Source organism: Prunus mume, linkage group LG5 (assembly GCF_029339155.1).
Source record: "Prunus mume cultivar Tortuosa linkage group LG5, ASM2933915v1, whole genome shotgun sequence".
Taxonomy (NCBI): domain Eukaryota; kingdom Viridiplantae; phylum Streptophyta; class Magnoliopsida; order Rosales; family Rosaceae; genus Prunus; species Prunus mume.
This window is the reverse complement of record NC_142702.1, coordinates 17957810-17983823: the sequence shown is the minus strand read 5'-3', so window position 1 is coordinate 17983823 and position 26014 is coordinate 17957810. Positions and strand designations below refer to the sequence as shown.

Here is a 26014-nt window from a genome sequence, read left to right as displayed (position 1 = left end):
CCTTATCTTTCCCTATTTTTCCTATCTTCATTCAATTATTTTCTGAACCATTTCCCATCTTGTCTTGTTTCAATCACGTTCTGAACCATTACTCATCTTTGTTCATCTCACTTTATTGGATTCCCTTATCTTTCTTTATCTTTTCCTATCTTCATTCAATTATTTTCAAACATGTAGCTCATCTCATTCTCTTGTCTATTTAAGAAGTGTTATTCTACTGAATCGACCACACAATCTCCTTCTTACAATGAATTCACATGGGAAGGCTATACAAAATTTCTTCAATGATGATTCAGATGATGATGACCTTCATCAATAGAGGGTTGCAATGGATGTTCAACACCATACGTTTTTGCTAGAGCAATATGCTCAACAATCCAAACATGGTGGTTCTGTTGCAGGCCGTGAATACAAGAATCGGAAGAGAGAAAAACATTATAAGAGTCTCATGGAGGACTATTTCTATGAAAGACTACTTTATCCCCCAGATGGACTTTCGCAGGTGGTTCCGCATGATAAGAGAGCTTTTCTATCGCATCTTGAATGATGTTGTTGTGCACATGAGCCATACTTTACCCGAAGATAGACGTTTGCGGGCGACAAAGTCTATCCCAGAGCAGAAGCTAATAGCCGTTTTGAATACTGCATATGGATACTCGGCGGACTCCACCGATACAAGTCATTGTAGGTTGGTGAATCTACAGCCCTTGAATGTTTGCGTAAGTTTTGTTATATTATTGATATGGTCGATGGTACCTCCGTTCCCCCAATCCGGTCGATCTTTGACGAGGCTCTTGCACAAGGCTGCGTCGCGAGGATTCCCAGGCATGTTAAGGCGATCTTATTGCATGCATTGGGAATGGAAGAGCGCCCACTACTTGGCAGGGCAGGTTCACGACTGGCGTAAGCCAACCGTCGTTCTAGAAAATAGTGGCCTCGTATGACACTTGGATATGGCATGTATTTTTTGGCGTTCTTTGGATCGAACAAGCGTTATCAACGTTCTAGCTCGTTCCCCGTTGTTCAATGATGTAGAAGAATGGAGTGTCTCCCCATATCCATATATGTTGTCAATGGAAATGAATATAATCAGGTTATTATTTGGCTGATGGTATCTACCCTCGTTGGGTTACATTGGTGAAGACGATTTCCTAACCGGATACTCCAAAAAAAGGACTATTTGCCCAAAAACAAGAGGCTTATAGGAAGGATGTCGAAAGAGCCTTCGGAATACTTCGGGCTCGATGGGCAATTGTTAGGGGACCTACACGTATGTGGCGCAAAGAACAACTTCATTCAATCATGATGACGTGCATAATATTGCACAATATGATTGTTGAGGATGAGTATGAGGATCTAAATGCAGAATTTGATGATGAAGACAATTGTCCACGAACATCTAGAAGAGCAAGAGCAAGACTTGCTTATGAGCTTGTGTTTGTGCCTAATAAATCACATCACAAACTAGTGAAGGACTTCCTCGGCCTACTTTTGCTCATGAACTAAAATGGCCACGTTTAGGCATTTTGCCTTCCTAAAAACAAAAGGATGCGAAGGCAGAATCATTTCGGCCTCGACCGTGGTATTATGGGCGAGGCGAGACCGTAGAGAGACACGGCCGAAGATGCTATGGTTAAATCGCCACATGGCCTTAGGGTCCACGCCCCATTTAAGAAGTAATGCCTCGACTATCGCGGCAAACCCACTGGTCACAAGAAACATTTAATGCATGAAAGTAGTGAAGTCGAGGATTTAGTAAAGGAATCAGAGTGGTTAGGCGCAAACATTCTCACAAGTATTCTTACAACTTGAGGTCAGATCACCAACCACCAAACGGGCATTAAATGCGTTCCCACGGCCAAGCGCAGAACCCACGATCAGGGCGGTGGCCGAGATTTACCGAGATTTATGGGGGTCACACCACCATGCTTCACGATCCCAAATGCCGATTGACTTCCCACTTGCCCCGATCAGACTCCACCATGCAGATCTTTTCAGCCTCGATTGTCCCTCCAGGACTCCCTCTATAAATACTAAGCTCAAGACTACATTCAAAAGGTCCAACACCAAACCAAAAGCCTCCCACAGAGCAAATTATATTTTCCTGTAATGCACTTTCAATACCTTGAATTGCTTTCCTATGAGTAGTAGTAGATTGTAAGGAAACTCCATTCATCAATATATCATACAACCCTTGATTTTTCAGCGCGAACATCATCCACATTATCATCTCATTCACCCATATATCATACGACCGTCGCTCTCGAGCAGCGCGCCGGAGCACCGCCTAAAACCCACCACCAGCACCACCACTAAGCGGCCTTGTAGCTCGGGCCGTGAACAACGTCAAGATCGGTTCCTCTCTCGGCCTGTCGTTCGATTAAGTTGAACCCAAAACAGGCGCATCCTTAACTATCTTCTGCGAACCTCATCACCATCTCGAAGCCGGTGAGCCGTCTTGCCATCGCACAACCGCACGCATCCAAAGAAGGGCGTCACGTGCGCACATCCCTTGGCGGGCACTAGGCCGTGAGATTTGCGCGGCCGACGACTTGAGCCAACTATCACGTCGATATAAGCGGGCAGACAAACTATCTCGGACAACATGGTCCGTCATAATAGAGTTCGTGCTTCACAATCTAAGAAATGATTTGATCAACCACATTTGGAGATGCGAAGGAGAGGGGCAATGAGCTATGTTGTGTGTTTAAATTATGTAAGTGTGTTTAAATTATGTTATGTGTTTAAATTATGTAAGTGTGTTTAAATTATGTTGTGTGTTTAAATTATGAAAGTGTGTTTAAATTATAAAAGTGGTTGTCTGATTTTAATGAATTATATGGTTTATCATTGAATTTAAAAACTAAACTAATCATAGAAAAATAAACGACAATCATAAAAAAAAGATTATAAATAAAGATAAACAACAATTACAAATAAAGATAAACGATAATTAAAAATAAAGCTAAACAAAAATTAGAAATAAAGATAAACGACAATTATAAATAAAGATAAACAACAATTACAAATAAACGTAAATTAATAACCATTACGTGGAGGGCTTGGATAAGAGTCTCCAGAGTTGTCTTCTAGATTGTAGGGGGAACTTGTATTCATCTGGGCCTCAATAATTTCGTCTTGCTTATTCCCCCAATACTTCTTTTTCTTGGAGTAAATTTGGATAGGTCCATGGCCATTATCCTCTGTTCATTGGCCTCCTTATCTTGTTGGATTTGATATGCATGTTGCTCTTGTAGGAGCTCTAACTTTCGCCGCCTATCCTCTTTTGCCTCATTTCCTTGTTGAACCAATTCAGACAAGAACTTACCACTTTGGTTGAGATAACTTTCAACACCTTTCCCTTTCTTTTTTTCATCCTTCTGTTTATCTCTTCCCAATGGCCTTGGAGTGGGCATGACCACATCATCTTCATCTTCCTCCAAATTGATTGTATTGCCACTATGAGAAGAATCTTTGAATGATTGTGTGGGAGATTCACATAGGTCGTTCCATTTTGGGCAATCTTTTAAGATTTGCCAAGCATGATACAACTTGAAAGGTCTATTTGGAGGTTTATTATTATTCAAGAAAATTGTTTTTGCATTTATATCCTACCCATGAAATAAAATAAAAATCAAGTTAATAATTGAAAACAATTAAAATTATAAATTTAAGCATTGAAAAAAATGGGTACTCACCACATCTTCAAGATTGGAGCCACTCACATGCCTTGCATTGGCCTTTGTTATACATGCCTTCCAAAGAGAACATTGTTGGTTGATGATCTTGAACCGAGAAGTAATAGCTTGCGGTGATCGTACCCCGGCTTAGCTCATGCCCGGATCATTTTCCACAAAATTTTGGTACATACGCAACCAAAATGAATCATTTGATTGATTCGTGCCAATAGCCCCATCTTCAGAGACAGAAACCCACCCTCTACACAATGCCTCATCTTCTTGTGGTTTACAATTCACACCTCTTTGGGGTTTTGGGGCCATTCTCAACAAGAATGAATGTAGAATGAAAAATTATAACAAAAGGAGAAAGGAAAAAAATAATTTTTGGTGGATTATTTACCAAATGAATGACTATTTATAGCATTTGGAATAAGTTTTGGGGTTAGATCTGACTTAGATGAATTATAAATATTAATTTGATAGTTGGATTTAAATTTGAGCTGTTGAATGTGAAATTTTACCTTCGAGATTGCCTAAAATGAATCTGAATCGTTGATTTTATAGCTGTTGGAATATTTCAAAAAAAAAAAAAAAAAAAAGGCATAACAAAACATTTGAAAAATAGCCGTTCCTTTTCAATAAAGTAGAGGGAATCTTCATTCCCACTTGCTAGCAACACAGCCCACTTGATGGGCTTCTCACATCATTCAAAAAAAAATTTATTAAAGGATTGGGCCCCCCAAGTTTATCGTCAGGCAGAATCCTGACTGGAATTCCATTCCAATTTTGAAGCATCTCAAATTTTTACCTTCCCAAATACATGGGTTGGAGAAGATTTTTAGAGACTAAACTCAAAATTTGAGTTTCCACCCCAAGAGTTGGAGATGGTCTTACAAATCCCGTTCAACATACCAGGTCACCGAACATTGTAACTTTAGACTCAGTCAATTTTGCAACCAACAACACTCTAGGTACTAGGTAGTATATTAAATGGAAAGGTGATGTCGAAAACCAAATGGCAGCCTTGTCCAAGGAGATGTCGTCTTAGGTGTGTCGAAAACCAACAGCTATTGCATGTCTTTATCAGGACTTAAACTTCATTGACTGAATTGAATGACGAAAATGAAGCTTATATATAGGTGCAAAAAGTCAAGGGCAATTACCCCTCAATTAATTCACTTGAAGTCCAGAGCACATGGTGACGTGCATGTTTGATATAAGGCCCCTTGAAGACGTAACTTCGGAAATTTACACAAATTGACTTACACTTTTTTTATCAATCAGTTTGTGAGTTCTTGTCTTTAGTCACCTCATGCCAGTCCATAAATAGATACTTGACACGTGTATTATCCTATCACTTCTAGATTTTGATCAAAATGTCAAATAATATTAAATAATTACTTGACATGTGTACGCTATTGCTCAACCATTTGATCATGCTAGTCTATAAATAGATAGCTCTCTAGCTCAACATTCATAGATGATTCTTTAGCAAAGAGTGCAAACAAAAAATATCAAAACTTTATGGGGAACCTGTCGATTCGCATGGGCTCGAAACTACTAGTTCTGTTGTTGTTTCATCTTGTTGCAAACTTTGTAGACTCTTTGCAGCAGCTATCTTGCCATGAGGAGGAGAACTCTGCCTTGCTGCAGTTCAAGGAGAGCTTTATTATTGACAAATCTGCTTCACGTTCTAAAGTTGCTTATCCAAAGGTTTTATCATGGAAACCAGCTGCAGGAGAAATAGCAGTTGCTGCTCGTGGGAGGCGTGGAGTGTGACGAGATGGCGGGTCATGTTTTGCCTTAATCTCAGCAGCAATTATCTCTCGACTCTTTCGATTCAACAGTGCTTTGTTCAGCTGGTGCATCTTCAAAGTTAAGCCTCTCTGACAATAACTTTAATTACTCTCAAATTCCATCTAGCATAAGAAATTTTCCAAGCCTCACTCATCTTGACCTCTCTGCCTCCGTCTTTTCTGGTCAAGTCCCATATGAAGTCTCACACTTGTCCAAGTTGACATACCTTGATCTGTGTTGCAATATCGACGGACTTGATGATGATCCTCAGGGATTGCTGAAACTTCAATCGTCGAACATGAGAAGTCTAGTTCAAAATTTAACTAGTCTAGAAACTCTTTCTCTCAATTTCATTAACATATCTTCGATCATACCCATTTCCTTGACAAATTGATCATTTTTGACATCCCTAAACTCAGGAATTGTGATATGTTTGGCAAATTCCCAGTGAGAATTTTCAATCTACAGAACTTAAAAGTTCTTAGTGTGACATACAACCAAAATCTCACTGGATATTTTTCTGAATTTAATCAAAGTAGTCCTCTCGTGGTATTGAAAGTTGCGTTTACTAGGTTTTTCGGAACAATTCCTTATTCAATTCAAAAGCTTAATTCATTGCAAAAGTTGGATGTCGCTCAATGCAATTTTTCAAACTCGTTGGTTCCATCTGCACTTGGCAATCTTAGACAGCTCACTTACCTAGACATTTCAACGAACAGATTTGGAGGTCCAATTCCTAATTCTTTGTTAAACCTTACCCAATTGACTGTGTTTAGGATTTGTACGAGTTATTTAATTGGTCCAATTCCATCTTGGCTAGGTAACTTTAGCAAACTAGTTTACCTAGATTTTGCTTTTAATCATTTGAATGGTTCAATTCCCGCCTCATTTTCCAATCTCACGAATCTCGAGATCCTTTATCTACAGTCAAATAACCTGAGCGGTGTAGTGGAGTATCAAATGTTTCAGAAGCAACAAAATCTCTACCAACTCCAATTGAGTTGGAACAACTTTGAATTTGTTACTGGATCCAATATTATGAACACAACTGTTCGACAGTTCACCATTTTGGGTTTGAGTTCATGCAATTTAAAAGAGTTCCCATATTTCCTTCAAAATCAGACAAAGTTGGAGCGGTTGGATCTGGTTGACAACAAAATCGGTGGCGAAGTACCAAACTGGATGTGGAATTTAAGTAAGGAAACCCTGACATTCTTGGACATTTCGACAAACTTCTTTTCAGGAGAACTTCCAGCTGTCATACCCTGGGTTAAACTACAATGCTTGAGGCTTTCGTTCAACAGTTTTCATGGACGATTACCGATCCCTCCACCATCTCTTCTAGAATATGGAGCGACCAAAAACAAATTTACTGGAGAAATTTCACCGTTGCTTTGCAATATGAGTTCTCTTCTGTACCTTGACTTGTTGAAAAATAACTTGAGTGGCACGCTTCCTCAGTGTCTCGGAAACTTTAGTGATGATCTAATCCTTTTACTTCTTGGAAGCAACTCTTTTCATGGCATGATGCTTCAACCATTCAACAACAGAAGCAGTTTGAGGATGATTGATGTTAGTCATAACCAATTGCAAGGGCAATTACCAAGGTCATTGGCGAATTGTGTGATGCTTGAGTATCTAGTTCTGTCAAATAATCAATTCAGTGATGTTTTTCCCGTTTGATTGGGGACTCTCCCAGAGTTGAAACTTTTGGCAATGCGCCATAATCACTTCAACGGTGTAATAGGACAGTCTAGAACAAATGTTGACTTCCCCAAGTCACACATTCTTGATTTGTCTTACAACAATTTCATAGGTGAGATTCCACCTTGTTTTCAGATATTATTGTAAACAAGTCAACATATATGTACGCAGATATATCCTATGACCTCAATGGTTTTTCTATTCTACGAAGTGTTGCTTACTCAATCACAATAGCAGTTAAAGGTTTGGATTTGTACTATTCAAAGATTGAAGAAGGCTTTGCAGCCATTGATATCTCAAGCAACAAATTTGAAGGTAAGATTCCAGAATTCATTGGGAACATTAAGGAGCTTCGCTCACTCAATATATCCAGAAACATTCTCACTGGTTCTATTCCATCATCCTTGGGGAACTTAAGAAATCTTGAATCGTTGGACCTTTCACAAAACAAGCTCTCAGGACAGATCCCCCAACAACTGACGAGGCTTACATTCCTTGGGTACTTTGATGTGTCCTACAACAATCTCACAGGTCCTATACCGCAAGGTACCCAACTTACTTCATTGAATAGGACTTCATATGAGGGAAACCCAGGATTGTGTGGAGATCCATTATCAAAATGCGGAAATCAAGAGGCCCCTCAACCGCCACCTTCTATTGAAGAAGACAGTGATTCAGGCTCAACTCGATTGCTTGGATTTGTTTTGATATTTTTTTCGGCTGGAATTGGAGGTGGGTTTGCAGTGGGAATGGTTCTCGTGGATGTCGCCATCACAAGAAGGCGGGAGTTGTTTCTTAAGATCGTTGGAATGGTGAGGCTAATGATATGGAAAAGGTGGAGTTGCACAAGTATAGTGTGTTAGGTCATGCTCTAAACGAACCTTGCTCTGCCTTTCTAGTTGTACTTGTCATTATGCTAATTAATGCAAATAAATTTGTTAGAATGTTGCATGTTTTTCTGCATTTGAATTTTATGCATTCATAATGTTTGCAGTTTTCTGTATGCAATAAAATGATTTTAATCGTTAATTGAGCACAGAGTACACTGGATGAAATGGAATTGGGGAAAAAAAAAATTGAGGTTAGACCCATAAAATTCATTTTTAATCATCTATAGCCCTTTTCTTTATTTTTCTATTTAAAATACCTTTTTTTTTTCTTCAAATAAAACCCGATGACTAGGATACAAAAAAACAAGTTACCTAATCTAACTTAAAATCTGAGTTATTATATTTTTGGATTCTAAAACTACCCCTATTTACAAGCTAACGTGTTATGTGGGGGTTGTAACTAATGACACGTTGAATTTGAAAAAATCTCCAAATGGTTGTAATGGATGCATGAATTAATTTAGAAACTTATTTGAAATTACATATTAAATTCAAAATTAACGTATTAGTAATCTATTGGTGGTTAACGTTTTGGTTTATTTCATTAAAAAATTATGTTGTTTTCCTTTTATGAATTATAAGTGACTAGTAATCTATTTTATGATAGTTTTATGAATAATAGTGTGCATTCTAATTATGTTGAAAAATAATTTGATAATCTATCTATTGTTTGTTTGATGATTTTATTTTTTTAAATGAACCAATTTTTTCTCTAGATAATGTACCCTTTTTCCCCCCTCTAAATAATGTACCTTTACTTGTTTTATGACAAAACAATTTGATAATCTTTTTATTGTTTGTTTTATGAAAAACAATTTTTTTTTTAAATGAACCTATTTGTTCTATTTAAATAATGTACCTATTTTTTTTTTCTCTAATAATGTACTAGTAAAATAATGAACCTATATTTTTTTCTCTAATAATGTACCGAAATCAACGAGGAATATCATCACCAACTAATTTGTTATATCTGTCTGAATCTCATTTTTACAATCCTCATGGTATTGTCAAAAGGATAATAATCATCAAATGAATCATTTTTCTTTCTTTACATTGTATTGCCTCTTAGTGTATTATGTTGCTGTGTATGCTTGATGTATTGAGTTTGATGAAATACATGTTGCATAATCCGTACATTTACTGCATTGAAGTATAGCATGCAGAGATGTTTTAAATGTTATGTGGTTCCGTAATAATCTATCCATTCAGGATTTAATGGAAGTTTAAACTCTGTCTTAGGCCTCAAAAACATATTCAATTACTAAAAATGTTTTTAATGTTTTGGGAGACCAATGTATTTTGTATGACATTAGTATTACATATTAGTACAGTTTATAATTAACATGCCAAGTGTCAAATATATAGGCCCTTACAACTCTTATATGCTAGACATAAATCCACCTACAATTAAAACCCTAAATTGAAATATGTTGCCATGTAAGATATATATGTCCAAGTATTATTAACTAAATTACACTATATGCTATTCACCTTTATATTTTGTAATTATAATTGATTTTGAAGAATGTCATTAACTCCTTGATTTCTAATTAATACTCCCTTATTTCTAGCATAGCATTATTCATAAAATCCCTAAATTATTTTATAATAGATTAATCCGATAAATTTTGAGGGAATTAATATAGTTAACTTAAAGGAACGTTATTTATATATAAAAAAATAGGTACATTATTCACACACAAAAATTGGTATGTAGATTACTAAAAAAAAGGGTAGATTATTCACAAAAAATAGATATTTATATATACAAAAACATAGGTAGATTATTCATAAAAAAAAGTAGATGCAATATTTAGGTAACAAAAAAATAGTTATGTTATTTATAGGTACACAAAATAGGTACAGTTACAAACATATGTAGATTATTCTTTATAATAAAAAAAATAGGTACAAAAATAGGTATATCATTCATAAAAAAATAGGTATCATTTAAATAATAAAAAAACACCATTTCAATATTAATGACAATTGAATTGCATTAAGTATGTTCAAAGTATAGTCAGAATAATATCAATGGAGAAAACAACAATTGCAAAGACATTAATATTCTGATCTTGAGTTTGATAATTAATGTTGCATGTGTTGTTGAAACGAAATTGAAATTGAAACTTTCCAATGTCTCAAATACGAAATTTAATTAATGTTGCTGCTTCCAATTGCAAAAGGAAATACGCAAGTACTACCGTCATCCACTCAAAGGTCAATGGCCAACTTTCTTTTTAGGTTCCTTTGCACTGTTAGGATTTATCTTTGTACATAATTTGAGTTTGACAAATTGCTTTGCAGTGTTTTGGTCATGATGAAACTTTCTATGTGTTGGCTGCGCAAATCTCACGGCCTGGTGCTTGAGCGAGGGCGTCGTTAACACGTGGCGTCCTTCTTTTGGATGCGGTGCGATTGTGCTTGCGGGCGTGCCAGCCACGGTCTACCGTGCGTCGAGATAGTGATGAGGTTTGGGTAGAAGATGGTTAAGTGATGCGCCTATTTTGAGTTCGACTCCTAATCAAACAAGCGTGGCGAGAGGCGATTTCGACCGTCGGGTTCACGACTGAGCTACAAGGCCGTTTAGTGGTGGTGTTGGTGGCGGGTTTTAGGCGGTGCTCCGGCGCGTTGCTCATAGAGCGACGGTCGTATGATATATGGGGTGAATGAGATGATAACAGAAATGGTGCTCCGGCGCCTTGAAAATCAAGGGTCGTATGATATATTGATGAATGAATTTTCCTTACAATCTACCACTACTCCTAGGAAAGCAAATAAAGGTATTGAAAGTGCATTACAGGAAAATATAATTTGCTCCGTGGGAGGCTTTTAGTTTGGTGTTTGGACTCCTTGAATGTAGTCTTGAGCTTAGTATTTATAGAGGGAGTCCTGGAGGGACAATCGAGGCTTTGAAAAGATCTGCGTGGTGGAGTCTGATCTGGGCAAGTGGGTAATCAAATCGGCATTTGGGATCGTGAAGCATGGTGGTGTGACCCCCATAAATCCCGGTAAATCTCAGCCACCGCCCTGATCGTGGGTTCTGCTTCCTTGGTAGGGGTGGCAATTTGGACGACCCGATACACGACTCGAAACCCGCTACGAAATTAGCGGGTTCAACTGCGTTAATCAATTTGGGTCAACCCGTTCGACCCGTTTAATAAGCGTGTGGGTTTAGTCAACCCGCTAACCCGCTATAATACTTACCTAACCCGTTTATTAAGCGGGTCGTGTCAACCCGCTATAATACCTGTCAACCCGCTAAAAAATAAAGAGAAATGGAGACTTCAGGCACACACACAAGGGGTTTCGAACCCCTACCACCCTTATTTCTCTCAAACACCTTATCCACCATGCTACAAACAACTTTGTAATTTTATCATATGTCTTTTAATATTTATAATGTTTCTTTTTCTTTTGTGTTTTCCTTTCTTTTCCATCTCTCTTCTCCACTTTTTTTTTTCTTTCTCCTCTCTCTCTTTTCCTTTCCTGTTCTCTCCTTTTTTCTTCTTCTTTCTTTTCCTTCTCTTTAGTTTTCTCTCATCTCTCTTTTTTCTTTCTTTCTTTCCTTCAATCTTCTCTCTCTATTTTTTTTCCTTTCTTTTCCTTCTCTCTTCTCTCCTCTCTTTATCTTTTTTTTTCTTTCTTTTCCTTATATTTTCTCTACTCTCTCTGTTTTTTTTAATTTAAATTTTTTTTCAATTGTGAGTTTCGTAACATGCATATAATTATTTGGGAGTTTCACTAAAACACCCAAAATGGAGGTTGAAATTATAAAAAAACCCAACACCCAAAACACTTTATAAACATACCCAAAATCCATTATTACACGCATTCAAAACTCATTTATAAACACACCCAAAAAATTGACTTTGGGGTTGATTTTGGGTGTGTTTCTATGTTTAAATAGTGCTTGGGTTTTTTTATAAATACATGTCTAGAAATGGGTTTATTTATAAATTTGTATAATTATTTATGAACTCGTTACACGACTCGAAACCCGCACGATAAAAGCGACCGAACCCGACCGACACGTTTATTAAATGGGTTGGGTTCGGTTGAGCATTCTTGACACGTTTATTATCCCGACGACCCGACCCATTGCCGGCCCTATTCCTTGGCGTAGGAGCGCATTTAATGCCCTGATCTGGTGGTTGGTGATCTGACCTCAAGTGGTAGGAATACTTGTGAGAATGTTTGAGCCTAACCACTCTGATTTCCATCACCAAATCCTAACTTCAGTCACTTCCCCTCTTCCCTTGTGCATTAAATGCTTCTTGCGACTAGTGGGTTTGTTGCGATAGTTAGAGGCGTTACTTCATTAAATGGGGCGTGGGACCCTGAGGCCACGTGGCGATTTAACCACAGTATCTTCGGCCGTGTCTCTTACGGCCTTCGCTTTGGCCTATAATCATCGCGAGTGATGTGGGAAGAGAAGTGCCCAAAAGGCCTCTTGCTAGGAAGAGAAGTGCCCGCGCATATAAGACACTTCACCTTTCCCTTCCCGAGTGATGTGGGATTGCTCACCGTTCTTGTTTCCCCAAGCCACGGTCTTACAATCCATTCCCCTTGGGGCCCAGCATCCTCGCTGGCACACTTCAGTCGGGGTCTAACTCTAATACCATTTGTCACGATCCAACTCCCATAGCAAGATATTGTCTGCTTTGGGCCTCCCCCCTCACGGTTTTGTTCTTGGGCTCAAGTTAATGCTATCTTACCCAAAAACACACATGGATTATTGACTCAAGTGCTACGGATAAAATGACATTTGAGGAGGTGTAAGGCTATGGATGAAGAAATGAACTCTCTTGAGAAGAATAACACCTGGGAATTAGTTCAATTGCCTAAAGGCAAAAGAGTTATTGGTTGCAAAGGGGTGTACACTAAAAAGGAAGGTCTTCCAGGAACAAGTGCTGTAAGATTTAAAGCACGAGTAGTAGCAAACGGATATGCAAAACAAGAAGGTATTGATTAAATGAAGTATTTTCTCTTGTAGTGAAGCATTCATCTATTCATGTTATGTTAGCCTTTGTTGCATAATTTGATCTTGAATTAGTGGAACTTGATTTTAAAATGGCTTTCTTGCATGGCGACCTGAATGAAGAGATTTACATGTGCTAGCCAGATGGATACCATGTACATGGTAAAAAGGATTGGGTCTGCAAATTGGAAAAGTCTTTGTATAGATTGAAGCAATCTCCAAGGCAATGGTATCTGACATTTGATGAATTTATAAAGAGGCAAGAGTATTTGAGAAGTCAGTATGATCATTATGATCTTACTTTTGATTAAGCTAGTATGTTGAGTTGTAGCAATACAAAGAACTATGGTGATACAATTTAGAAGTCTGACAAAAATGTTCAACAGGTGGAGTTTGACAGGATTGCTTCTAGTACTCCTATACATGTCCACATTGAACCTGAAGTTAATAAAAGCCAAGAAGAAAATGAAGATCATGCACCAGAGCCACTAGTTAATGAGTCCATTGCTACAAGCAGACCAAAGAGAAACACAAGAAAACCAACAAGATTCAATGATTATGTTGCCTATGCTCTTCCTATTATTAATGCAGAAGTTCCAGAAAATTTTAAGGAAGCCATGAAGAGTTCTGAAAATGAAGAATGGTGTAAGGCTGTGGATGAAGAAATGAACTCTCTTGAGAAGAATAACACCTAGGAATTAGTTCAATTGCCTAAAGGCAAAAGAGCTATTGGTTGCAAATGGGTGTACACTAAAAAGGAAGGTCTTCCAGGAACAAATGCAGTAAGATTTAAAGCACAGTAGTAGCAAAATGATATGCACAACAAGAAGGTATTGATTAAATGAAGTATTTTCTTCTGTAGTGAAGCATTCATCTATTCGTGTTATGTTAGCCTTTGTTGCATAACTTGATCTTGAATTAGTGCAACTTGATGTTAAAACGGCTTTCTTGCATGGAGACCTGAATGAAGAGATTTACATGTCCTAGCCAGATGGATACCATGTACATGGTAAAAAAGATTGGGTTTGCAAATTGAAAAAGTCTTTGTATGGATTGAAGCAATCTCCGAGGCAATGGTATCTAAAATTTGATGAATTTATGAAGAGGCAAGAGTGTTTGAGAAGTTAGTATGATTATTGTGTTTATTATAAAAAATTGCATGATGGATCTTTCATTTATTTGTTGTTGTATGTTGATGATATGCTAATCGCATCGAAGAAATTATGGAGATAGAGAAATTGAAGTCACATATGAAATAAGTTTGAAATGAAAGATCTCAGGGAAGCGAAAAAGATACTCGGTATGAAAATTACTCGTGAACAAGACAAAGGCTTGGTGTAGCTGACACATAAACAATATTTCAGTAAATTGTTGCAACGCTTTGCCATTTCAAGTTAATTGCTTTGTTATCTCCAAAAACTGATGAAGAGAAGTTGCATATGAAGAATGTTCCATATTCTAATCTGGTTGGCAGCTTAATGAACACTATGGTGTGTTCTCGCCTAGATAGTGCACATGTTGTTGGTTTGGTAAGTCGTTATATGCACAATCCTGGCAAAGAACATTGGGAAGCTGCTAAATGGATACTGAGATATCTCCATGAGACTAGAGATGTCGGTTTATGTTTTGAAAGAGATAATGATGGCATTGATAATTTTGTAGTTGGATATGTTGATTCTGACTATGCAGGAGATTTGGATAAAAGAAGGTCTACTACTGGTTACTTATTTACTATGGCTAAATGACCTGTTAGTTGGAGATCTACATTACAATCTACGGTGGCATTGTCTACAACTAAGGCCAAATATATGGTTGTTGCAGTAGCTATAAAGGAGGCCTTGGATACATGGTTTGATAAATAATTTAGGAATTTATCATAAACAGGTGGAGCTACATTGTGATAGTCAAAGTGCTATTCATTTGTCCTTCAATGGTGGAAATCTTCTTCCACTTCTTGCTTGCCTGCACCTTGTCTTCCTCCTTGAGCTCTCTAGCTCCAAAATCTCTGGAAAAAAAAGGAATTGTTTTCAATCAATGGCTGATGCCTTTCTCTTTGCTCCTTCCTTTCTTGCTTTCCAGCTCACTCTTTCAATATTAAACTCCACATTTTGCTAAAGCCTTTAGCCTTTGTCTCCTTGCCATGATGGGGTTTTTATTCTTGTCTTCACAAATATGCTCTTTGTCTCAGAAATTTGCACTCCATCAAAGTAAGTTCTTGTTACCAAATGGTATGGTAACAAGAATAATGAAGATGACATCATGGAGGTAAAAACTGGCCCAAGACAAATCTCTAGAGCTATGGTAAAATACTAGATCAGTTGGATAGGCTATACTTGTTCAATGGAGCTCAAATTCGGATATGTTGTAATCAACAACCATTAGAACAAGTTTCATGAAGATCTTCACCTTATCGAGCACCGGAGCATGCTGCTCCGAGGCCAAGAAGTTGACCTACGAAAATGAACAAAAACAGAATTTATAATCAATAAAGCATTTTTAGCTCATTTTCATTCTAACGAAGGTAAAACCTATGAAAACACAAAAAGGAAGTAAAAAGCTATAAAATGTCAAGAACTAACTCAACATATTGGGTGAATAACATGATAAATCATGTGTAAAAATGAACCCAACAATTCTCACAGGTGGCATCCCTTCATTAATTCTTAGGCAACCTAGCCTCGAATCTTTGGACCTTTCACAAAACAAGCTCTCCGGAGAGATTCCCCAGCACCTGACACAATTGACATTCAGAATTCAGTGTCTCCCACAACAATCTCACAGGTCCTATACCACATGGAACCCAACTAACTTTGTTCAATAGCTCTTCATATGAAGGAAACCCCCGCTTGTGTGGGGATCCACTACCTAAGAAATGTGGAAATGCTAAGACCCCTCAACTGCCAGTTTCAAGCAGAGAAGAAAACGATTCGGGCTCTAGAATTGGATTTGATTGGAAATTTGTTTTGGCTGGGATCGGGAGTGGGTTGGTTGTGGGAGTGGTTCTTGCGGACATTGTGATCACAAGGAGGCAGGAGTTGTTTATTGAGACTGTAGGAATGATCAGATCAATGATAAGAAAAAGGTAGATCTAGAGTGATGCATAAATTCATAAGTTTTTTATAAGGTTGTGCATTTGATGTTATATTTTGCTTGTTTTTATGTTGCATGTATTCCTTATCATGTGTATGTATGATGGCTTATGGTACGACCCTTCGCATTGCACACATCGTTGAATAAAATAAATTTGTTAAAAAGAAAACTGCATGTATGTATGCAAATACAAGCAAACTATCACAAATACTTCATGGCAATTGCCTTTTGTGTCCTTATTGGTCCGAGTTTTTTTTTTTTTTGGGTGAACTAGGGGGGAAAACCTCAAACAGACAAAACTAACTAACCAACACAAATCATCCACCAAAGAAGTCCCAACCTAATTTGGAGCCTCATCAAAAACGCAGATACCAAGATCCAAATTATAACTCCAAGCAGCCAGTCGATCTGCAACATTGTGTTTCTCCCTAAAAATATGATGGAGGCTGCAATTCTCAAACTGCTACATTAATTGCCAACAACTAGAGACCAACCATGCAAGAGGGTGCAAAGTAAGAGAATCATGTTGTTGAACAAGCTAGATAGCAACAGCCGAATCCATCTCAACGATAAGATTATTAAACCCTTAGCAACAGCCATCCTCAAACCAAAAAACAAGCCCCATAACTCAGCCTCCAGAATCTGCTCTTTTCCCAAATTAATTGCAAACCCACTACACCAATCACCAGAAACATCATGCAACACACCTCAGCACCAATATGGCCAGAAGCAACTTTCCTAGAGCCATCAACATTCAGTTTAAAGAACCTAGCAGGAGGAGGTTCCCAAGCAACCAAGCCTCAACCTTAGCACACTTGATAGAAGAAACATTAGAAGCTTTGAACCATTCCTTCACAGCAGCAGTAATAATTTGTATGGAATCAAAAGCCAACTCTTCATCACCATGAAACACATAATAATTCCTCTATTTCTATATGTACCAACATGTGAAAACAAAGACCAAATTCCAAGGAATACCATCAGCCCAAACAATTTTCGACATCAAATTTACTCTAAGCCAAGGCTGAAAAGCCATAGTAAAAAAAACCAGCACTTTGACTAGAATTGAGAAGAGCATTCCACACCTTCTTAGCCTTAACACAATCACGAAGAATATGAAGTATAGACTACATAGGCCAATGACACAAACCACAAGAAGCATCCAAAGATAGCTGTATTCTAGCTCTTTGCTCATTAGAAAGAATTTTCCCTTGAAAAACAAGCCAGAAGAAATTATGCAACTTGGGAGGAATCTTAAGCTTCCACAAAAACTTCCAAACAAAATCATAGTAAGTAGAGCTCTCAAAAACCATATTATAAGCAGATTTTACAAAGAAATCCCATTGGAGGAAAACTTCCAAATTTGAGCATCCTGAATCCCACTATTAATTGGTCCGAGTTTTTTGATTTCTTGATGCATAGCAAAGATCAAATCAAAGACCAAAGATCAAGTATATGTAAATTTCAAACCATGGTTGGTTGTTCCCCATCCCCCATCTTGTGGCTCGACAATTTGAATCCAATCTGTAAATTCTAATTCTAGTTCTCTCACAGTTCACTTCCATGGATGTTCGCAACAAATTAAGTTGTCTATAAATTATAACACCTCTATGTTACATGTTGGATTCTACACCCTTATATCCTTAGTTATATGATGAAATAAGAGAGTTGTTGTTGGCCCTCTAAAATAGTTATCATATAGTCATTTGTTACATATTTCTTTTTATTTATAAAGAAGGGTATATGATCACTAGTATGAAGTGCAAACAATTAACTGTTCTTTTCAACTAAAAAGTATTGTCACGAAATTTGACCATTGATCTATTGTAGACCTTACATGCATCAATTGTCAGAAAACTAACCTCAGAATGCCTCTTCATAAAAGTACTTAAATTAAATCTGACGGTTTAAATGGAGAAGCCTAGGCGCAAGTAATTATATTGTGGTATTAAAGTATGGTTGCAAGGTATAATTTGTTGAGATACCCTAAAAGTGGGAAATTTTAACATAACCATCCACTTATATTATAACACGTGAACGAGTTATACCACATGACAGTAGGCTAACACAAGAGTGCCCACTCTTGACGGCACTACGGAACAAACCGAGAGGTCAAGTGGGCTGTAAAAACTGGGTTTACAAATTTCCAGTCCGTCTGGTGTGTGGTCCGGAATTTCGGCCAAACTTCTGCATTTCTTAAATTTTGGCCCGCGCAAATCCCAGTTTTGGGCTGAAAACCCAATTTTGGAGTTTGCCTGCTGGAGGATGGCCCAACCAAGCAGCAATCTTGTTCAGTGAACAAACGAAAAAAAAAAAGAAAAAAGAATCGTTGGGTTCAAACAGAATCAGTCTATGCAGCTTTTATTGGGGTGGTGGTTCCTTAGAGATCCTCTCTCTCTCTCTCTCTCTCTCCCCGAAAAACCGCTTTCCAATTCCCTCACTCCAAAACCCATCTCTTATCTCCCAAAATCAGACCCACCGAAAACCTAACTTTCCACTGTTGAACTTTTCACCATCTTCTATCCATTTTTTATTTTAATTTTTTGTCCATTATTGCGGATCCTACCGTGCTCTAGCGATGGACATTGAGCAAAAGCAAGAAGAGATCATCGATCATTTCGTGAAGCAAGCCTCGTCTCTCGAAGGCTCTGCCCTCGGCTCCCTCGTCGTCGAAGCCACCTCGCATCCTTCTCTCTTCGCCTTCTCCGAGATTCTCGCCGTTCCTAATGTTCTTCAGGTTTCTTTTCTTTTTCTTTCCTTCTCTCTTTTGTTGTAAATTTTCCTTTTCTGCTCTGTGGTGGTAGAAACTAAGAATGAATGGAGAATTTGAATGTTAAGTTAGGAAATAGGAGATGATATCCTCACTGCTACAACTGGTTTTTTTTTTTCCCCAATTAATGATGGCCAATGGATGTGGTGGAATATGATGTCGTAAATTTTTAATTTTTAATTATTTGGGATGTTGTGCTTAGCTAAACAGAAATGTTATTCTTGTTTTGGTTGTGAGAAGGGTTCTGTTGTTTTAGGAGTTAGGTCATTGTTTATGAACAAAAAATGTCTAAATCAGAATTTTCGTGTAGCCAAAGAGAAATTTAAATTGTTTATTATTGTTTTTGGGTTTTCATGCTACGAATGTCATTGTAGGAATACTTCTTTTGACTCTGTAATATTTGCAGCTTGAAGGAACAGAAACTTCTGTGAACCTGGATGTGCTTCGCTTGTTTTCACAAGGAACATGGAGTGACTATAAACGTGAGCGTGCAAAACTTGCTTCATCTTTTGGTCCAATTTCTCATTAGTGAATCTCTAGCTGTTGGTTTGATTGCTTTGCCCTTCTTGCACCAACTCGATTAATGTTTCTTTTCTGCTTCAATGTCTGATACAATATCAAACGCCCTAAACTCTAAATGTTAAAAACTTACACCCTGAAGTGTTAAACCCTGTTGCAACAAAAATCAGAAAAGGATAACCCAAAAATTGAGCCGCCATTGGAACGGTCTGTTGGCATGGCGTAGTCTGCACCTGAAGTTCAATATATATGCATGTAGATGTACGTATGTAGCCGAAGAGAGAATTAAATTGTTTATTGTTGTTGGATTTTCCTTTTCCTTCTATTTGTTTTCTTCTTTTTCTTGGTGGGTATTTGTATTTTTAGCGCAAGTTTTCGGGGTCCATTGCATATATTTGAACGTTAAATGGTTTTATTATTCAAAACATATGCAGCATCTATAACTACCAAGTGCAGAGAAAAATAAAAAAAAAATTAAAAAATACAAAAGAAACTAAAGAACTTTATCTTCATTATCATCAATTTTTATATGAAAAACTACTACTGTTTCTTTTAATGTCCCTGGAGTTTGGCGGAAATGATACCACTCCATAACATTTAATCGTTTTCATTTCCACTACAATAATTTCCAAAATTTTGGAGGATATAATATCTTAAAAAATCATCTGTTAACTGTTGACCATTTTAAAAGGGAACACAGCTATAATTTTATGCACCATTGCCTCTGTCATCAACTCCGTAACATTATTAAATCCATGGTTCTCTTTTCTTATGTTTTTTTTTTCCTTATGGTTAATTTTTTTATTTTAGAGAACTACTTCCCTGTAATTTCTCTGAGTTTTTGTGAAAAAAAATTATGTAAGCTTCTCTATGGCTTATTGTGATGGAATTTAAGAAACTGAAACATAGTTCAATTGTAGGTGATGCCAGTCGTCTTCCCCAATTGGTCCCTGATCAAGTCCTAAAGCTGAAGCAGCTCACTGTTCTTACACTAGCTGAGACAAACAAGGCATGATTCAAATGCATTATCCTCTTATTTTTCAAAAGTTGTTGGTGATTTACATCTCTGAATGTGTAGTAATGGTTAAGGCTATATGGTTTCAATGTGATTATGTGGAGTGTGTCACTTCTGGTACTTTATGTTCTCCAGGCTTAACAAATGTCATCCTAAATAAAAAATGAAAGGATATAGTGAAAAATGCATCACTTTTGGACAAGTCCTTTGGACATAAATTTGTCTTAATTGCACTTGGAGCAAATTGACTGCAGTTACCAATACCGCCACTGCTTAAAATTGAATTCTTATTGTAATAGATTATGGTGCCTGTTAAAATTCTGGAAACTCAGATTTGAAAAGTTAATTGAAACGGAATGCCAGAAGCTTATTTGGTCTAAATCCTGAAAAATAGCAGTGTTACCTATCTTAGTCATCTGATGCCTGACTCTAGTAATTGATCAGATCATGAGATAAAGGCCTTATGATGGAGAAATTCTTCTATAACTTTTAGTATGTAAGGTAGCACTACATTAGACAGTGAATTTTTTCCCATTCCTGTTATTGTTATAAATCAAATACTGATGCATCAAGCATGTTTTTTTTTTCCTCATTCAGCTACACTCGGGGATTTTCTGTGTCACTATTGCGTATTCAATTTTCTTAAGTATTCTTGATAGCCTTTGCAGGTACTACCATATGATCAACTAATGCAGGAGTTAGATGTTATAAATGTACGTGAGCTCGAGGATTTTCTCATTAATGAGTGCATGTATGCGGTAATTCTTCTTTCATCCTGCGACCTCTTTTTTTTTTCCCATACTATATTGAAACATGGACAAAGCGTCTCTAGTGAAGGATGTGGAATGAATAATCATAACTTTTAACGAATTATCATTCAAATACAGTCCAAGTGAAAGAATTGAAATCAAATGTGTTGGAGAAACACTATTCTCCCTTGTCTTTCTGCCAATCTGTCTTGGTGTGTGCATATGGGCGGAATTGAAATAAAATGTGTTCTCGCTTGTGTAAGAATATTCTTTTGAATATTGGACAGCAATTTCTGAAAGTTGTTAATGTTAGTTTTGGTCGATGAAGCACGGATATTCCAAATATTGCAGGTGCAGAGTATCCGATATAGATATGGCCCTGATGCCCCCCAATACACCTTGACACTTGTCGGATACAGATTTGGAGTATTCCATTGACATTTTTGTAAGTTTGTCCTTTGGATATAGTGCGACATGCGTTGTCTACATACGCATCTGGGTGCAAGAGGTGTTCTTTTGTGATTTTTTCTCCTAAAAAAAGGGGGGTGTCAGGTTTTTTAAAATTTTTTCAAATTATTTAAAAAACTGATGGTCTGAATATTACTTTAAAGGGTTAAGGGTTAAATGAGAAATAAACAGCAGCTTCTTTAATGATTGTTCTGCGACAGAGTTGATTTTATAGCTAGTAGCTATTTGTAACAAATTAATGAGCAATCACGCATGAATGATGGAATGGAATCAATGGATATAACTTTTCCTTTTGTCTATTTTAATATAGTATCTTTTAAATTATGAACTAGGTTCCTACTTTCTTGGTTGTGTAGATAACCTTTTTAAGATATATATGTAATGTTATATATACTATTTTGTTATGGAGGACGTGTGTGGTGATTTTTAGGTTTGTTTTCTTTTAGGGCATAGTAAGAGGAAAGCTTGACCAGCTGCGGAAGTGCTTTGAGGTTTGAGCTTTATTGCTGCCTTTGCTTTAAATTATTGGAATTTTGTTCTCCTTGTTTTCGCTTTCCTCTTTCTTCTCTTTGGTTTCTGCTCATTCCCTTTAGGTATTCCATCTTGTGAAAAGCAGGTCCAGTTTGCTGCAGGGAGAGACCCCAGACCTGGACAACTTGGGAGTATGATACACACACTGTCAAACTGGTAACATCTCTGATTTTGATGGCATTGGTGTAGTTTCTCTACCTCTCTTGGCATGTGCATTATGATCTCAAAACATTAATGTTTTTCCCTGATTGCGTGAAAGTTTCATGACTGTGAGGTGTAAGTCTCATGCCATGGAGCATCATTTACCAATTTGCTAACAATTTTTCCAATGAAGATTCAGAAAAAAAACCAAAAAACTGAAAAACATGGTCCCATGTCTAATGAAGTAATGTGTTCTGATTTTTTGCTGCTGAGTTTATGATTTATGAAGTTTCTTCTCTAGATAAAAAAACTAATAGAATTGTCTAAATTTTCTGTGAATGAAAACGTAGGTTGGATACCTCAAACAATCTTCTTATCTCGATTCAAGAGAAGATGAAGTGGGCTGATACTATGACTGAATTGGCCAAGGAACACAAAAAAGAAGTCGAAGATAGGGTGGAAGAAGTAAAGAAGTCCTCTTCCCACAAGGTCAGTTTAATCCAGTTTTATTTTTTGTATTGCTTCTCCAAATAATCCTTTCCTAATCAAGTGGACAAGTTGCATTTGATGATTTGGACATGCCATAGTAAAGAATACTTTATGATTTTTATTTTATTGATATATTTCTCAACACCAAATGTGCACATCAAGGCTTTTGTGATGATCTACTCTGAAGCTAAATAATCACTAGATGAACGAGTACTTTGTTCTCACCCCACACACAGTACCTCCCAATGTGTTTATTAGAGTCTTTTGTTTAGTTATTGGTTATGTTGGTCGATGTGTCTTACTTACGTTGTGGCAGAAGTTCCACACTGTAACCAGGCCGACATTGACTTCCGGGGGCACGAGGAGATTTACTCCGAACCTGGTGGAGTGATGGACTATGAGGAAGACCGAAGTAGACCAAAGAGGTAATGCATATACCTCACTTTCTTAATTATGATTCTCTCTCTCTCTTCCTCACGTCCTTGGGGTAGGTGGTCTAACCACGTTCCACACAATAAAATATTTATGAGCCTCTATTGCAAAACCTATCACGTGCTTTATTGGAATATTTGGTTTGGATCGTCAATATGATTTGCCTTTACTCTACTTTTTGACTTGGAAATGCAGGAGACGGCATCCGATATATAGATGAGAGTTAAGAGGTGGAAAGGATGAGTGTGTTTAGGCGAGTTTGAGTAGGCTTGATTTTTGTTCATGGCTTTCCCAGATGTGTTGATTTTTCCTTTTTTGAGACCATAACCTCTCCGATGTTAAACCTTTTTCTTTGTTGTTTTAGGCTCATATTTCATATGTTATTTAGCTTGTCTTCAACCCATTGTTATTCCAATTGAGTTTACAAGAATGAAACCACATTTATTGGTGCGGCTAACATTGTTCATGGATTCAGATACACAATTGTTCTTGTTTCTCAGTGTGTCTTGAGTTCAGTGGTTCTTGTATTGGTAAAAATTGGGGTTGAATGGTTCAACTTCCCAGTAATGATTTTGAGTGGCCTTTTAAGTGGCTTTGTTTATGGGTGCTCTTGTTTCTTTGTTGTTAGATCGGATAAGGATGGTTGAGATACACAATGGAAATCTGGTTGATTCAATACTTATTTTATATTTTTTCAATTATTCAATCTCAAGTAAGAATATGCTAGTTATTATAGGCAAAGTGCAGCACAAGAATGAATGTTCTTATATGTACGAGTTAGGACAGTTGCATGCACCCAGTCCAGATGTAACTTCCTTGTAAAAGCATTCACAAGTGCTTAACATGCAAGCTTCTAAGTTTAATTTAACCTATTGATAAAAGAAAAAAGCTTTATTTCACCCAAGTAGACATTTTGAATTGAATATTTCCATTTCTTTTCTTTGCATAGACACCAACCATTAACATTATATGGTGTAGCAACAAGAGTACCAAGTACTTTGATACAATTTTCCATTACTAGATAGTGAACGATACTCCATCTGTTTTGTAGAATCATGTGTACTTATCAAGCCAACAGGATGCGCGTGTCAAACGTAGCCATTTTGCAAGACCACCAAGGTGACTCCGTGTTGAAGAGGCTCCGAGGAAGCCACCACCCCCACCTAGGTGTACCACAATTGTCCCCACAAGGTTACATATGTTATGCCACTCATTGGGGAGATAATTGGTTAGACAAATTCTGGATCGAGATACCATAACCAGGGCTGGGCGTTACTCTTTGTCAATGTCTTTTCTTTCATTTATATAACCGTTGAATATGACTTGACAATGACAACAAAATTAATTTGGGGACCTGTCTTGAGCCAGGACTCAGAGCGATCGCACTTCCTGCCTTGGCTCAGGGCCGGCCCTAACTATAACAACGTTTCATATAGTACTAGAAAGGTTTATGTGAGGACGTGTAAGAAGAGGATTCTCTAGAGTTTACCAAATGCCAAACGGCTTTCCTTTATAGCTGATTTCTCTTGCAACATATCTAAAAGAGATTATTTTCACAGCACAATAATGTCAAATTAGCCCTAAATTAAGTGCCTCGATAAATTAATTTGTTGTGTATTGGCCGACATAATATAACACCTAGATCGTTGGAAATATAGAATTGAGTAAAATTTGAAGAAGGAAATACACCATGTGTACACCATATATTTTAAATATTAAAAGACAGATAATAGCAGTAGGTCATTGTACGTATATGTATTATTAACATACTATCATAAGTTGACCCAAAAAAAATATATACTATCGTACGTACAAGAAGGAAAAAAAAAAACTTCGTTTGTTTAAACATTGCACATGCATTTTATAATATAATAACAATTATGAAATAAAAATGAATAAACAAAAGTGAAAATGCCCAGTTCTGGACTTCGAAAACGGAAAGTTGAAACAAGGTGGCATCTGGCTCAGTGTACATTTGAAATGGCTTTGACCAGAGGCCCCGTGAGCAAAACCTTATTTAATTTTAGAAATAGTAATATTTATGGAAAGTAAAAATCTACTGCGAGCTACTTAATCAAATCCCTCTTTCTACTTAAAGCAAAATTCTAAGATAACTATAAATGGCAACAACAACAAAAGTACTATTCCTTAGAGAAAATCTGAGAAAAATTAAGTTTGGTACATTCTTATTGGCATTCTTTGACTTGTAATCTAATCCTTAGTGTAATAAATTGATCCGTAATTTAATAAATCCGAGGTTCCCTCGTATATCTTAAGATTTAATAATAAAACTTTATAAAATATAAGATAGTTTTTGGATCAATAAAATTGCAAATTATGTTTTTAATTTCATTGACAAGCAAGTGGGTCAACTCCTTATAAATCTATGTGACACGTAGTATATGTGTTGTTATTAGGTTTCACGCATAGATAAATTAATTGATAATTGAAGGGGAGATCTAACTCTTTATGAGCTCTTAATACAACCATTGGGTTTAAACTTTCCAACATGGATTCACATCCTCACAATCGTAACCCTGCAATATTTTTTTTGCTTTCAAGTATGCAATAACAAAGAAAAAGACAAAGAACAAAGAATCTAGATCCACGATATAAGCCAAAAAGAGAAATAAGAAAATCGATCACCCATCTCAAGTACAACAAGATTCCAGGGTTTAGAATTAAATACATGATAATAATTCATGCCCATGTGTGTAACGTACCTGGAATCCAACATACCATGCTCTCAAAATCTAAC

General features: G+C 37.0%; 1 protein-coding gene and 1 pseudogene across 6 annotated transcripts; both read left to right on the top strand.

Annotated features, from left to right (window-relative positions):
* Positions 1-5225: 5225 nt before the first annotated feature.
* On the top strand, positions 5226-16138 carry LOC103331638 (receptor-like protein 7; annotated as a pseudogene).
* A 2369-nt stretch (positions 16139-18507) lies between these two features.
* On the top strand, positions 18508-24739 carry LOC103331613 (COP9 signalosome complex subunit 7-like). 6 transcript variants are annotated; one of them, XM_008234255.2, is made up of 9 exons: positions 18508-18879; positions 19319-19394; positions 20352-20440; positions 21115-21204; positions 22110-22154; positions 22280-22350; positions 22686-22824; positions 23141-23249; positions 23452-23857. In XM_008234255.2, the coding sequence occupies exons 1-8, from the start codon at positions 18721-18723 to the stop codon at positions 23213-23215; spliced, it is 744 nt and encodes a 247-aa protein (XP_008232477.1). In that variant the 5' UTR covers positions 18508-18720; the 3' UTR covers positions 23216-23249; positions 23452-23857. The 6 variants fall into 6 exon arrangements, with proteins under 6 accessions (XP_008232477.1, XP_008232473.2, XP_008232480.1 ...); XM_008234251.3 differs by lacking the exon at positions 23452-23857 and adding an exon at positions 24308-24739 and having other exon boundaries at positions 18583-18879; positions 23161-23249; XM_008234258.2 differs by lacking the exon at positions 23452-23857 and adding an exon at positions 24308-24536 and having other exon boundaries at positions 18583-18879; positions 23144-23249.
* Positions 24740-26014: the final 1275 nt, after the last annotated feature.